Below are 16,364 nucleotides of genomic sequence, written 5' to 3'. Positions count from 1 at the left end.
TGTTACAGTTCTATATCCAATCATTCTCTTAGTGTCTGCTGCAGCATTTATTTCTAAATATCTTTCTCTAACCTTGACTCCTCTGCCTCCACTTTAAAAATTACACTTCTTCTTTGAAATCTATCCACAGAGTGTTGATACTCTACAAACTTCTTAACTCTCTGTGCTTCCTCCCAGCCTCCCTCACCAGGGCCCTAAACCCTCCAGCAATGATCGTTCCCAAATCTTTTGCTTCTCAACAGGGAAATGATGTAAAACAGATCCCTTCCTACATTTGTTTTTGCTTCCTACCCGACACATGACACATGCAGGTCTGGAAGTCAACACCACCTTGTGCCATTGGGGGGCATTTTTCTCAGAGATCTGTCCCCAGAGTAGCATTTTAGAACTGCATCTGAACTCCATTGATGTTACGGCTCTTGAAGGTGCCCTACTCAGAAGTTTCTACCTAAACCCAGATCCAGCTACTTCACCACTATATTTGCCATCAGAAAAGGTTGGGCTATTTACATATCACCCCTGTAAAGGCTCCAAACTGAACTTGGATTCGATGGGATAGATGAAGCCTACGAAGCTCCTGGGCAAAGGTTTGAGTGCACTGGTACTGTGACGCTAACGGGAGCTGTCCAGATCATACACCTTCGATGGAAGAAGGAAACATTGTCACCTCAGAGGACTCCAAAACTCTGGTCTACTTTTGTTCCCCTAATACCACACCTCACTCTACCATGTATTTATGGCAGACCGAGTCTACTCAAAAATAACCTGGAGCAAGTCAGCATAATCTTGGGTTAGTCTAGAGGCTCAAGGTAAAGTAAGTGAATCTGACTCCAGAGGAAAATCTTTTTCTATCTTTAACGCAGACCCCAAGAGCTTTGATTAAACAGGTCTCTAATCACACTGTATTTCTACCTGGATATACAGGGTCCAGCAGAAGTAAGGCATGCTAGAGTATGATTGGTGAGGTATATGAATGTCTCACATGAGATGGACAGCAATTTAAACATTTCACCTAAATAGTCATGTGATGTGCTTGAGTGTGATATGGTTATGTTACGGCACTATATGCTTATGATTTGTAATTAAAAAGGAGCACTATTTGCGCCAGACCCTGTATTTCTACCAATTCCTATACATTGTTTCTGCGTGTAGAGAGTTCAGTGATAAAAACTGAGGCTTTATCCTACACACACTAATCAACTCAACTATGAGTGCAAATAAAGCTCTTGCCAGGAGGGATTAGGATGGTTCTGCCATGCTTTTTGGCTTCCACACTACAAGCCATCTAGTCTCCATCACATCTGGAGGAATGATCTCCTAGTTCGGCATTGTTTACAACCTCACTCTGATCCCAGTAGTCAGACCTGACTATGCAGATTGGCTAATAAAGCTGGAAAAGCCCGTGTTCTAAGAGAGAGGTAGAAAGCAGTGGGGCAGATGGGACCTGAGTGCTGGGAGACTGCTCGTGTCCCCTGCTGACTCAGTTTTCTCACCAGCTGCCTCATCCAACAGATGCATCTTTCTTATAAGACACCAGAGACCCAGAATGTCCACATCCTGTGGTTCCCTGTACCCCTAACACCTCACATTGGAGTTCCTTTCCAATTCAGAGAACAAAAGCTACTGGCTTTGGGCCAGTTCACAACAGATGTGGGTCTCAACTGCCAACTACCCAGGAAGCATCCGCCAGGGCAGGGCATGAGAATCAGCTTCTTAAACATTCCCATACTGTGATCCATCAATCACATATAACACCTGCTCAAAGACAGAGACTGGGAGACTTTCTCCTGAGCATCTTCATGGATTTAACATTTCCTGCTGGGAATTAAGAAGACTGAGAGTTAAGGGAATTATTGGAAAGTAGGTATTACAACTCTACATGTACTTTAGCAAAATCTAAAAATCTATCCAGAATTTTGACATAATGCTTTCTTATCTCACTGACCTTGCCCATCTTTCTCTCTGAATCCCACGTGGTGATCATACACTGGATAGGCATTAAAAGGCATTGGCAGTAGAACCTTTCCTCTCTTCAAATGTAAGACAATGGCGATGGGGACTCTGCTCATCAGAAATCATTGCCAGTTTTTGTCAGGCCTTGCAAGAATGTCCTTCTACTGCAACTGTTTATAAGAGATTGTACCCTGGATCTTCCTAAAGTCTGTGGATTTATTTTACTTGTTGGTTTGTGTTTTGTTTTATTGCTTTTGGGGGGTTTTTTACCCCAAGAAAATGGTCCCTGTTGTGCACTACCCACTTAGTAAAGCTAAGAAAGATAGGAAGGACGGGGCAAAGTGCAATGAGAGAAACAAAGACATTAGTATCAGGAAAAATACTGTTGTGGACTCAGAGTATTCATCACTTGAATTGATACTAACCTGATTGCTCCAGAAAAGTAAAGGTCAGTATTAGAATATGTATTTTCTTAAGGTCTCTGAAAGAAAATATGAGAATTCAATGAGTGCAGAACCCTCGAATCCTACAGAATCCACACTCTGCTCTCTGAAAGTGCTTAGCTGTGGCTGGAATAATACAACATCTTGTCAATAACTAAGGGAGGTGCCAGCTGCCAACCCTCTACAAACCATAAAGTACATCACCCATTCTCCTCTTCCTGTACCCTTTCCTCAAATTCTCCTCCCCATCACATCCTCATTTGTTTTAATTCTATTCCCATCAAAACCTAGTATCAGGAAATAATCTGAAACCAATTCACACTATAGTTAACCTTGAACCATGTGGGGTTAAGGGAGCCTAAGCCTGCTCAGTTGTAAACCCACATATAACTTTTCACTCCCTCAAATCTTTACAGTCATCCCTCAGTACCTGAGGAAGATTGGTTCCAGGACCACCCCCATATGAAAATCCAAGTCCCTTATATAAAAAAGCATAGAATGATGCATATAGTTGGCCCTCTGCATCCACAGTTGGTTGAATTTGTGGATACAAAACCTGGTATACAGAGAGAAAACTGTATATTTATTTTTTAAAACCTACATATACCCAGTCAGGACACATGCCTGGGTTGTGGGTTCAGTCCCCGGTCAGGGCGCATACAAGAGGCAACTGATTGATGTTTCTCTCTCATATCCATGTTTCTCTCCCTCTCTTTCTCCCTCCCTTCCCTCTCTCTAAAAAAAATATAATTTTTTTATAAAACCCTATGTATAAGTGAATCCGTGCAGTTCAAACCTGTGTTGTACAAGGGTCAGCTGTAATTTATTTGATGGAAATAAATGGAGGCTTTAGCTTTTCTAAGGTTTGAGTGGGAGGAAGGGAGCATTATACTCTAATAGAGATAATGGTCATAAACTAAAGACCAAAGCAACTGTAGCAGAATTTTCAAAGCTTGAGGAACACTGTCTAAGAGGAAAGACAAAACTTTGTTCTGACTTTGTTTGGAGGCTCAATGTGATCATACAAGGAGAATTGGGGGCTCCCAAAACAGGCACTTATCTTCCTGGACAGGAAGAAGCTCAGTAAAGCCTACAGCCAAGAACATTAACCATTGTGGCAGAGGGCAGAGTTAGGGTCAATGAGGACAGGGGAGGATACCTGGAGAAACAGATTTCACTCCAGTAGCAGGAATAACTCTGTAGTCGTTGAAAGCCATCAGCAGTGAGGCAAGCATCCTTGTCAGAAAGTGAGTCAGATGGATGACTGCACTGAGAAGCTGGGCTGCACTGACTTGGAGCTAGGACCCAGTGACCTGAGCTCCTCTCTCCCCTGGAAATGGTAATAAAATTTTATGTTGAAAGAAATGAAGCCTGCCAACAAAAACCAACTGCAGTTACTATTTCAGTATACGCCATCTCACAAGAATGTGTGTGATGAAAAGTAAAGTTTCTCTTTTTTAAAACAGTTTTTTCTTTTCTTTTTTTTAAGATTTTATTTATTTATTTTTAGAGAGGGAAGGGAGGGAGAAAGAGAGAGAAACATCAATGTGCGGTTGCTGGGGGTCATGGCCTGCAACCCAGGCATGTACCCTGACTGGGAAAAGTAAAGTTTCTTTACTCATATTCGTGTCTTCTTTAACATTGTACAATCAATTCTCTATGTTATTAGATGCTTTCCCTAATCAGTATTTTAATAAGCCACAATAATACCATATCTAGGAATATATTGTAGTTTACTTAATCAGCTTTTTTATGACTGAGAATTTAGGAAGCTTCAACATTTTTCCTATTGTAAAAATTGCTGTGATGAACATATCTGTACTTATAACTTTTTATTTTTTAAAGTATCATATATGTACATGAGGAAACATATATAAGGTTTATATGTTAAAATGTATACATACAAAATCTGAACTAAGCCTCCATTTCCTCAAATAGAAGAATCAAATTAGGGTTTTGGCCAACTTGAATATATAAATGGGTTGTAGACAAAATTGTCAAGTTCTACTTCAAAAATTTTTACATATCAATTTAGTTACACATACATATTTAAAATCACATATTATATAAAATAGTATATTAATTTTGAAATACTACTTTTTCTCACTCTCATGGTTTACAAACTTTATTCAAATGCTCCACAGGTATCTCAAATCAATGCACTTGTCATCACTAGAGCTATTTTTTAATCTTCAAACATTTTTCCAAAGCACATCAATCTCACTTGTGTCTAAATTATTTAAATCATAGCACGTTATGAATCCTTATATGAAGCTATCACTAAAAACATTTTGGAACCACAATATCTATTCACATAACATTAGAACAGTTGTTTTGCTATTTATCCTGCAAATGGTATTCTTGATCTCCACATCAAAACATTTACTTTAAAAAGTGTTTAAATATTATAAAACACTTGTAATTTCATAGGCATACTCTCAAGAGTAGTGAGTAAGTTTCTGTTACATTATGTCATAGTCATCTTTTTCATTAATCCCATGAACTAGCATTGCTTGAGATCATTCCAAGATGTGGTGTCTTCATTAAACTGTACTGAACTGTGCAAAATAACTATATGAAAGCATTATAATATTGCTTTTTATAATTTGCAAGGAATCAAATATAGGCAGACTCTCTCTTTTCCAAGGATAATGAACCTCACTTTATGTTCAAACATATATATTATTAACATTCTCTCTCAGCAAATTCCTCAAAATGAAAATATTTGTTCAAACTAGTATAAATTTTTTCACCCTCTTGATATTAATCAATTGGCTTCCAATAAAAATATAACAATTTATAGTTTTAACATCTCACACGTATGCAGAACTTCAACTTTCCTTTTAAAAAAAGAATGTTGCTTAAATATTGGTAAGAAAATGGTTTGTTAATGTTTTGTTTACATTTTTTATTAGTGGAAAGCTGAAACATTTTTTCCAAGTTTGTTAACCAACAAGTGGCTTTCTTCATTTGTTCTTCATCCATTTATTTTTTAATTTTAGTGTTTTACTTATTGATTTGTGTGATTGTAATAATTTTGGGCCTCTGAGTGGTATAGCATTTAACCACAATAACAACATTGTCGAAAGGAGATTTCTGAGGTGTTCTAGACATCAGAGGGTGGTGATGGCACAATGCCAAGCAAAGAAAAAAAGGAAGCAGAGGGTTTTTGTGCTGCTGTGTTTCACTGTGACTACGTACCACGGAGTTTGAAGTTTATTAAACCTTTGTTCAAAAACACCCAACTGTGATCCACTGTGTATGTCTCAGCAACAGGAGGAGTCCTCTGAGTGTTACAGGGAAATAAAGTATGAGTTTCATTGCCCCTTGCCTACAGACTCATTTCTTTAGGGGGTTACTCCATATTGTCTACTACGATGGTTTCAGAATGAACAAGTATCACCAAAGTCATTAGTTATAAGTAATCCCAGCCACATATTTTAACATTTATTAACTACACTCATGACAATGTAGAAGAGAATATCAGGGGAGAAGTGAAAGGAATGGGACCAATAATGACCGTGAGCCTGTATCCTGGGTCTCCCACTTGTGTATGATGAACCAAGAGGATGAACCCATGCCTGTCCAATGTACATAACTCCTCCCTTCAAGAGCTTGGTGCATTACTAAATGCTAAAACATGTACTACAAATGTACAAAAATGGTTACAATGGTTGATGTGAATTGCATTCCATCTCACTGTAATATGACATGCTTGCAGAGTCCATATCACTTTTAAATAATGTATTTCTAAAGGCCACACCAAAGCAGATCCACCAAGTGAAACTAACCCCGAATCCCCAAACCCTAGCATTTCGTGTGCCTTGTTTTGATGAAAAAAAACCTGTCAAATGGAGGGGCAGAGATGGCAAGAAAGTCATAAGTGACACTGGACAAATGTCCCAGTGATATGATGATGAATACAGGCTCCTCATAAATAAAACCTGAGCTATCAGAAAATCACAAGTAGACAGACGGACAGTGAGGGGGAAAATGTGTGTTGGGTAGAGTTGGCTGGGAAGAGCTCTAGAAGAGGAATCTTGAGCTGTTCCTTGAAGATAGTGGAATATCTAGCAGGACTGGGAATATTATTTGAGTCAAGTCATCTCTCTCTCTGACCTAATGCCACCAAGCTGTCCCATCATCCTAGAGCAAAGGCACAATTTATGCCTACACACCTAAATGATGTTTTTGACAGATGTTCCCTGGGAACTAAGCAGTATCTCTGTTAACTTCAGAGGACCAGTCAGTGGTTAATTCCACAGACCTCAGACTTTACGAAGCCTAGGCTCTCTTTCACTCTTCTCTTAAACCTGCATGTTTTGTCTAAGAGCACATTAATCCCTTCATTTTGGGATTACAATCACCAGTTAGCACACCAGTCAAATGCTCTTTTTACATCCAGAAGAGCAAAGTACTGCATGGGGAAAGAAAACGATACCTCAGCCTCCTCCCATGCTGTTCAAAAATAACTGGGTTTATGGCCTTTAAAAGATAGAATACATCAACTCAATCAAAATAACATTGAAAGAGCCATTTTGAGGGAATATAAACAACTTACAAAGATGACACTTTCAGTGAAACACTCATTTTTAGCACAGAAATGGTACTTATCTTTGGACTACTTATTTTCTAAAGGAGCAGGCTCTTTTAAATATTAATTTTTCACCATATGATGATAAACCCATAACTTTCTTCTGGTATAGCAGACTGGAGGCATTCAGAGTAACAGAAAAAAAAGAAGTATGACCACCTGCCTATTTCACACAAGAAACCATGCAGAAAAAAATAAGTTCCAAGCCAGAAAATGAAAGTTTAAAAACATTTTACAGTCTCAGGTTTCTTGCTGGTTGCAATGGGAATACATAACTTTACAAAAGATAGATTTTTCTGTCACCCTCTTATCCTAGTGATTGATTAGCCTTATCAAGTCCTGATGTTTGTCTTGACATGATGTAGTATGCAGGGCACAACATCACCTACACAGTAATCCTGCCAAAAATAAATTAACTAACTAAAGGTAATCAAACCTTTAGTTCTAACAGTAGACAAGGGAGCTGGAAGAACAAGTTAAAGGACTAGACAAAGAAACAACCAGCAAATCAGAAGGTGAGCCATTGCAGACAATAGGCCCCATCCCTTCAATCGAAGGGATGAAAAGGGAAAGAAATGCAGTGGAGGGAAAGCAGTGGACAGAAAAATATCACACACTACAGAAACTTCAAAGATTTACTAACCAAATTAAATGCATAGTCTTTGTTTGAATCCTTGTTTTTGAAAGCTATTTAAAAAATGTAAAAGACATTTTGGGGACAATGAGAAAAATTTCATCATGAATTGGCTATTTAATTATTTTAGAGAATTGTTAACCTTTTTAGGTGGGAAACTGTAGTATTATGGATATGTGGAAAAACATGTTTAATTTTTTTGAATTTGTGAAACTTTTTTTTCAGTTAAATAGGTGAGATTACACAAGAATATAGTTTTAATTTCCATTCCTCTTATTATAAACAAATTAGAGCATCTTTCAAAATGTTAAGAACCATTTGCACTTCTTTTTTATGTATTGGTATCTGGTATACAGCTTAGTGGTTAGACAATCATGATTTACATAGCTTTCCCCTCAGTATTTCCAGTACCCTAATTTGCTTCCCCATGACTATTTTGTAACTACCAGTTTGTGCCTCTTAGTCCCTTCACCTCTTTCACCCATCCATCCTACTCACTTCCCCTCTGGCAACCACCAGTTCTCTATCTGCATCTATGAATCTGTTTCAATTTTTTTTCATTTATTTTGCTCTTTAGATTCCACATATAAGTTAAATCAGATGGCATTTGTCTTTTTCTGACTGACTTATTTCACTGAGCATAATGCCCTCTAGGTCCATCCATGCTGTCACAAAAGGTAAGATTTCATTCTTTTTATGGCTGAGTAATGTTCCACTATATGTATGTACCACAGCTTTTATATCCACTTGTCTTTTGTTGGGCACTTGGGTTGCTTCCATAGCTTAGCTATTGTAAAAATAAAAAATAAAAAATAAAAAACATTGAAATGAACATAGAGGTGCATATATTCTTTTGAATTAGTGTTTTCAATTCCTTCAGATAAATCCCCAAGAGTGGAATCACTGGGTTGTAAGGTAGTTCCATTTTTAATCTTTTGAGGAAACCCTGTGCTGTTTTGCACAGTGGCTGCCCCAGTCTGCCTTCTCACCAACATAGCACAAAGGTTTCTTTTTCTCCACATCCTCGCTAACAGTTGTCATTTGCAGGTTTATTGTTGATAGCCATTCTGACAGGTGTGAAGCGATAACTTATTGTGGTTTTAATTTGCATTTCTCCAACAATTAGTGACATTGAGTATCTTTTCATATGTCTATGGGCCATCTATATGTTCTCTGCCCATTTCTTAAATTGTATTGTATTGTTTGTTTGGTTTTTTTGGTGTTGAGTAGTATGAGTTCTTTTACAAGTTTTGGATATTAACCCCATGTAAGATGTCTCATTGGAAAATATGTTCTCCCATTTAGTAGGTTGCCTCTTTGTTGTTGTTTCTGTTGTTGATGGTTTTCTTTGCTGTGCAAAAACTTTTTAGTTTGATGTAATCCCATTTGTTTATTTTTCTTTTGTTTCCCTTGCCTAAAAAGATATATCAGAAAAAAATACTGCTACAATAGATGTTCAAGATTTTACTGCCTGTGTTGTCTTCTAGGATTTTTGTGGTTTTGAGTCTTATATTTAATCCTTTAATCCATTTTGAATTTATTCTTGTGTGTGGTGTAAGAAGGTAGTCTAGTTTCATTTTTTGCACACATCTGTCCGATTTTCCCACTGCCATTTATTGAATAGACTGTCTTTTCTTCATCGTATGTTCTTGCCTCCTTTGTCAAATATCAACGGACCATAAAGGCATGGGTTTATTTCTGGGCTTTCTATGCTGTTCCATCGAGCTCTGTGTCTATTTTTATGTCTTTTTTTTTCTTTTTTGATTATTACAATGGACTTGTGGTATAGTTTCATATTGGGTACCATGTTACCACCAACTTTGTTCTCCTTTCACAATATTACTGAGGCTAGTCAGAGATTTTTGTGGTTCCATATAAATTCCTAGATTATGTATTCTAGTTCTGTAAAATATGCCATTGGTATTTTGATAAAGAATGTGTTGAATCTATAGATTGCTCTGGGTAGTATGGACATTTTAATGATATTAATTCTTTCTATCCATGAACATAGTATATGCTTCAATTTATTTTGTCTTCTTTGACTTCTTTCTTCGGTGCCTTATAGTTTTCTGAGTACAGGTCTTTTACATCCTTGGTTAGGTTTATTCTTAGGTATTTTTTGATGCAACTATGAATGAGATTGCTTTCTTGGTTTCCCTTTATGATACTTTATTATTGGTATATATAAATAAAACCAGTTTCTGAATATTAATTTTGTATCCTGTTACTTTACTGAATTCATTTATTAGTTCTAATAGTTTTTCAGTGGAGTCCTTTGGGTTCTCTACACAGTATGTCATCTGCAAATCAGGACAGTTTTACTTCTTCCTTTCCAATTTGAATGCCTTTTCTTTCTTCCTCTTGTCTTATAGCTGTGGCTAAGACTTCCAGTACCATGTTGAATAAGAGTGGTAAAAGCAGACGTTCGTGTCTTGTTCTGATCTTAAGGGAAATGCTTTTAATTTTTCTCCATTCAGTAAAATGTTATCTATGGGTTTGTCACATATGGCCTTCATTTTGTTCAAGTATGTTCTATCTATACCCTCTCTGCTGAGAGTTTTTATCATAAGTGGGTGCTGAATTGTATCAAATTATTTTTCTGCAACTATTGAAATGATCATGTGATTTTTATCTTTCATTTTGTTTATGTGGCATATCACATTAATTGATTTACAATATTAAACCAAACTTGCATTCCAGGAATAAATCCTACTTGATCATGGTATATGATCTTCTTAATGCATCACTAGAGTCAGTTTGCTAATATTCTGTTAAAGATTTTAGCATCTATGTTCATCAGGGATATTGGCCTATAATTTTCTTTCTTTGTAATGTCTTTTTCTGGTTTTAGAATCAGAATAATGCTAGCCTCATAAAATGAGCTTGAGAGTCTTTCCTCCTCTTGAATTTTTGGGAGTAGTTTGAGGAGAGATGTTAATTCTTCTTTGAATGTATGGTAAAATTCACTTGTGAAACATCTGGTCCAAGACTTTTTTTGCTGGGAATTTTTTTGATTACTACTTCAATTTCATTGATTGTAATGGATCTATTCAGATTTTCTGATTCTTCCTGATTCTGTTTTAGAAGATTGCATGTTTGTAGGAATTTATCTATTTTTGTCCAGTTTGTTCCATTTGTTGGCATATAGTGATTCATAAAATATTCTTACTATTCCTTGTATTTCTATGTTGTCAATTGTTACTTCTCCTCTTTCATTTCTGATTTTATTTATTTGGGTCCTCTCTCTTTTTTTCCTGATGAGTCTGGTTAGAAGTTTGTCAGTCTTGTTTATCTTTTCAAAGAACCACCTCTTGGTTTCATTGATCTTTTGTATTTTTTAGTCTCTATGTCATTTATTTCTGCTCTAATCTTTATTACATCTTTCTTCTAATCACTTTGGGCTTTGTTGTTCTTTTTCTAGTTCCTTTAAATGTAAGGTTAGATTGTTTATTTGAAATTTTTCTTGTTTTTTAAGGTAGGCCTATATTGCTGTGAATTTCCCTCTTAGGACGGCTTTTGCTATGTCCCATAGGTTTGGGGTTGTTGTGTTTTCATTTTTATTTGTCCCAAGGTAACTTCTGATTTGTTCCTTGATCCCTGTTAATCCATTCATTGTTTAATAAGATGTTATTTAACCTCCACGTGTTTGTGTGTTTTTTAATTTTTCCTGTCACTGAAAAACATATATATGGGTGTTGTTTTCTAATACATGCAGCTACCCTATGTCCTTTGATTGAAACATTTAATCCATTTACATGTAAAGTGATTATTGATAGGTATGTATTTGTTGCCATTTTATTATTTATAATTATGTTCCTTTCTCTTTCCTTTCTTCCTTCTTCTTAAAGAAGACCCTTTACATGTTTAATATTTTCAATGCATACTAAACTGTTTAGGATTCTAATGGTGTTTGTAATTTATTTTCTAAATAATTGACCAAAATACAGAGTATGGCAAACATTAACAATTCTTTAATTTAGGTGATGAGTCTATAGGTATTGATTCTGTTCATCTCTTTTTTGAATGTCTCAAAATTTTAGAATGCTACTTAAAGTTTTTATTTTTAAGTGGCCACGAAGTCTGCATCAAGTTTAAACAATGAAAAATTGAAATGCAATATGTTTCTTGAAAATTAGCATACTTTCTTAAAGGTTGCTACTCTACTCAAAGAACTTCCTGAACTTATAGTATACCTTTGAACAAATTAAAACTATATGTTCATATGACATATTTCTAAGATAACAATGAACTCTTTTACTGACTGTATAGGTAAAATAAATAAGAAAATTGCTAATGATGATGTTGCACTTTTTGGATTATTCTTAAGACATAGGTGTAAGTGAGGCATTGTACTAAAATCACCACCTTTTAATATCTGAAATGATAATAGTTCAAAATCAAGTCCTCCACTGGTGTGGGGTTGCAAATGTTCCATTCTTATACAGATGTACCAAGGAATTCCAATCAGTTTATTGCCAAGTTCATATCTCCTTCAGTTGGATGGGCATCATAGGGAAGGTAAGAGAAGGTTTTGACAAAAGTCGAAGTGTGTTGAGGTCTTCTTACCTGAGGGGAACATGACCAGATTTATCCACTCTTGGGCCCTTATATGGGTCTTAGTTCAAAAGCCTGGCCTCTTCATTCCTGTCCAGTTGCTGAATATATTATTTGATGCATTAACCTGCAAGTCATGTTGATCTATTCCTCCTCTTCATGGTTTTGCCCAAAACTCCATTTCAACTACCTGTCACTTAAACAAGTAAATGTTGTGTTTAATGGAAAGGCTGAAGTATTGTCACAAAAATATAGTATGGATACTGAATGTAATATGGTCAGACTTCTCGGCCTTCACTGAGTCCTCCTATCACCAAAGCACAATTATCATGGACCCAGCATCTGACCCCCTGAGTACCACCAAGCAAAAGAAACCTGAGGGAGATGACACACAGACCTATGGTCTTTGACTAGAAATTGCAACCAAAATACTTGAGTCAATTTCATCATTTTTTAGAACTGAAAGGCTGCTTTGATCAGTCAAAGCATGTGATAAAATTGGTTTGCTAATCACTAGCAAACAGGTAGGGAGAGGTGAGGCAGCAGAGGAGGCCCGGGGTTGATACTGCTGTGGCAAGTCTGGCAGCACAAACAACGTAGAATTAGGACAGTGGTTCTTTAATTACGGTCCATGAGCCTCCAGGGGCCTCAACACCTTTTCAGGATAATAATAACAAAATATGATTTGCCTTTTTCATTTTGTTGACATTTTCACTGATGATGCAAAAGCAATGGTGGATAAAACTACTAGCCCTTTAGTGAAATGAATCAAGGCAGTGGCATGCATTCTGTATTTGTAGCCATTATATTCTTCACTGCCACATATTTGTTGAGGGTGGGAGAAGCCAGTTACCCTTTAAAATATCATTGTTTATGTTAGTTTGCTATGGCTGACATAAGAAAATACTTGGTGGTTTAAATAGTAGAAATATATTTTCTCTTTTGAGGCTAGAAATCCAAATCAAGATGCCTAACAGAGTTGATTTCTCCCAAGGCCTCTCTCCTAGGCTCGCCACAGGCCACCTTTTCACATGGTCTTTCCTCTGTGCATGCATGTCTCATCTCTTTGTGAGTCCAAATTTTCATTTTTTGTAAGGACACCAGTCATGTTGGGTTGGCTCAAACACTAAGGACCTCATTTTCAACTTAATCATCTCTTTAAAGGCTCTATCCCCAAATAGTGTCACAGTCTAGACACTGGGAGTGAGGACTTCAACATAAGAACTTTGGTAGGACACAATTCAGTCCTTACATTGACAAAATAAAATAAAAAACTCAATTTCATTCAATGTTAACTCTTGAATATATGTATTTTTAGCATTCTGTATGGCAAAAGAGGAAGTACACATAAAGCACTTCTGCTACATTCCAAATTATGATAATTATCCCAAGGAAAAACATTTATGCAATTGCTTGAGTTGAAAGCGGAATGAGCCACTTTTTCCATGAAAGACCATTTTTGCTTGAAAGAATGACAGACAAACTATAGTTATTCAGATGTGGGTACTTGGCAGTCATCTCCTTAAAAATTAATAAAATGAGCTTGTCACACCAAGAAAAATAACTAATAATTGTTAATAATGATAAAAGTTTAAGCATTAGGCAAAAATTCGAGTCTAGAAAAACTTGTATCTGCCACCACAAGTTGGATGCCTCCCCACAATTTAAATAATTTTCTTATTTAAAGATATAAGTGGTGGTATTAACTACTGTGGTATTTTGATCTTGTATAATGAAGTGTCTCAACATATGGAAGTTGCTTAACTCATGAACAAATGTTTCCCAATTTGACCAAAGGATTATGTTACAAAAGCACATACAAGTGAAAATTCCATCCAAAATATAAGATAGACCAATAGATTTTAATCTAACAGAATAGGTAAAGTTCATTAACATGGTTTCAGATTCTGCATTGCAACTAACCTCTCTTTTTGAACTATTAATACATATCTGTAGCCCTGGCTGGTTTGGCTCAGTGTATTGAGTGCTGGCCTGCAAACTGAAGGGTCACTGGTTCAATTCCCAGTCAGGGCACATGCCCTGGGTTGCAGGCCAGGTCCCCAGTTGGGGGCATGCGAGAGGAAACTATTTGATGCATCTCTCACACCAATGTTTCTCTTTCTTTCTCCCTCCTTTCCCATCTATCTAAAATAAATAAAATTTAAAAAGAAAAATACATATCTGTAATTTTTCTCATATATTTCAATGAAACCAACACATCACAATAAATAGAATGCAATAGCAGACATGTGTTAATAAGCCAGTTCTTCCCCAACAGATATCCAAAGACTAAGATCAAACACCCTCAGAGATATCCCTTCCTTTGGTCTTCTTTCCCCAGGTTTTTTAGCTGTTCCTCCCTGTACATGGTTTGAAGTCTCTTCAACAGCCTGGTATTCTCCATTGAATATACTACAATTTGTCTATAGCCCTCAAAGAGTATATACCAACACAGGGAGCAAGAGGTGGAGATGAATATAGTTCAAGGTCCATATCCCTTGAGGATAGCCCTGTGCCATATTTATTTACTTCTTGGGTTGGTATCCCATACATTTTCTCAAAGTGCTCTGAGTCTCTGTGCATGAGGCTTGGTCCCAGCCAGGAATGGACAACACCTTGGTAAACCCAGTCCCCACACATTGTCCCTTTTCCTCTATTCCCCATTGAGGATGAGCTTGCCTGGCACTGACAACATGAGCTGCTTCCTTCCAGGGAGAGCTGAATTTCAGGATATACCCACCTTGTGCCTGCCATACACACCCCTTTCCCACAGAAGAGCACCTGAGACAACAGTGAAAAGTCACAGAGAAAAAGAAAATGCCAGCTCACCCAGGCCATTCTATGGCCACTTCAGGGAAGGAGGTCAGGCTATGGGACTGAGAGGATACCCAGAAACTATTTCAAATGATAAATGCCAGAATAAAAGACCAAAGAAAACTGGGTATTTGTCTATTAAAAATATAACTGAACCAGGAATCAGAATACTTGATTTCTTATGTGTTCCTCTGAAGTTGGATGCCTTGTCAAGTTGTGAAACCTCTCTGGACCTTTCTAGACTCTTTCATCCAAACACCCAAGGAAGTCAATAGCTGATCTTTGAAGTCTCTCCCAGCCATGACATTCTAGGCTCCCTCTCCAGAAGCACAAATGATCCTTGATACTCACGTTAGTGGAAAAGTAAGTGTTTTGAATCCTACAAATATGAAGACAATGTGAAACTCATTTTTGTTTGGTTTTAGAATGTATTTCATGGTGTGGAACAAATCACAACAAATTTATCTTCCCAATGAAGCTTAAGTCAGGCTATTATTAAAAATCAATTTGTTGCCCTGGCTGGTGTAGCTCAGTGGATTGAGCGTGGGCTGTGAACCAAAGGGTCACAGGTTCGATTTCCAGTCAGGGCACATGCCTGGGTTGTGGGGCCAGGTCCCCAGTGGGGGCCATGTGAGAGGCAACCACACATTGATGTTTCTCTCTCTTTCTCCCTCCCCTCCCCTCTTTAAAAAAAATAAATAAAATCTAAAAAAAATAGATATTAAAAAAATCACAGTGTCAAAAAAAATCAATTTGTTTACCACTAACATTGCTATGCTGCATTGAACAAATTAAGGTTGTATTCCATAAGGCAGCCTGCTGCCAGAAAGAGAGCAGGGGGCTAGGAGTTGGGTATATGTGGGCTCTGGCCATGGCTCTGTCACATCCTAGCTTATCCTCCCTGAACATAAGATATTTCATCCTTAAAATGGATTTAGAAGACACTTTCTGAGCATTCACCAAGTCAGGCATTGTGCTGGCACAAGGCATACAGAAATGAACAAGAAAACCCCTTACCTCAAGGGTCTATACCCAATGAAGAAGAGAAAAGGGGTTTGAGTGCAGTGATGGAGATAAGCACTGAATGTCATGGAATTCAGGGGAGGGGTGGGCACCTAACCGAATCCAGTCAGAGTCTTCAAGAAGGCCTTCCTAGGGAAGTAGCTAAGCTAAGACCAGAAAATGAGTAAGATCTAAGCAGATGGGCTAGGGAACAAATTTGGAAATAAAAGAAGGACAAAGCATGTATGATAAAAGCAATCAGGTGGTAAAGGCAAAGAGTTATGAAAGAACATGGAGCTTTAAGGAAGCCAGTAGTTCAATGCAGCTGAGTTTAAGAGAACAACTATAGAAGTACAAGATTACAGGCCTG

At 37.2% G+C, this 16,364-nt stretch overlaps 1 gene segment (V, D, J or C); it reads left to right on the top strand.

Annotated features, from left to right (window-relative positions):
* Positions 1–16,364, top strand: part of LOC114492091 — a 49,334-nt gene that overhangs the window by 13,406 nt on the left and 19,564 nt on the right. Inside the window, 1 exon segment of the C gene segment in view lies at positions 925–936. Coding sequence covers positions 925–936 — 12 coding nt within the window.

The sequence above is a fragment of the Phyllostomus discolor genome, chromosome 1, assembly GCF_004126475.2.
Source record: "Phyllostomus discolor isolate MPI-MPIP mPhyDis1 chromosome 1, mPhyDis1.pri.v3, whole genome shotgun sequence".
In the NCBI taxonomy this organism is placed as follows: domain Eukaryota; kingdom Metazoa; phylum Chordata; class Mammalia; order Chiroptera; family Phyllostomidae; genus Phyllostomus; species Phyllostomus discolor.
Note: the sequence above shows the minus strand (reverse complement) of the source record. Positions and strands in the feature narration are given on the sequence as shown.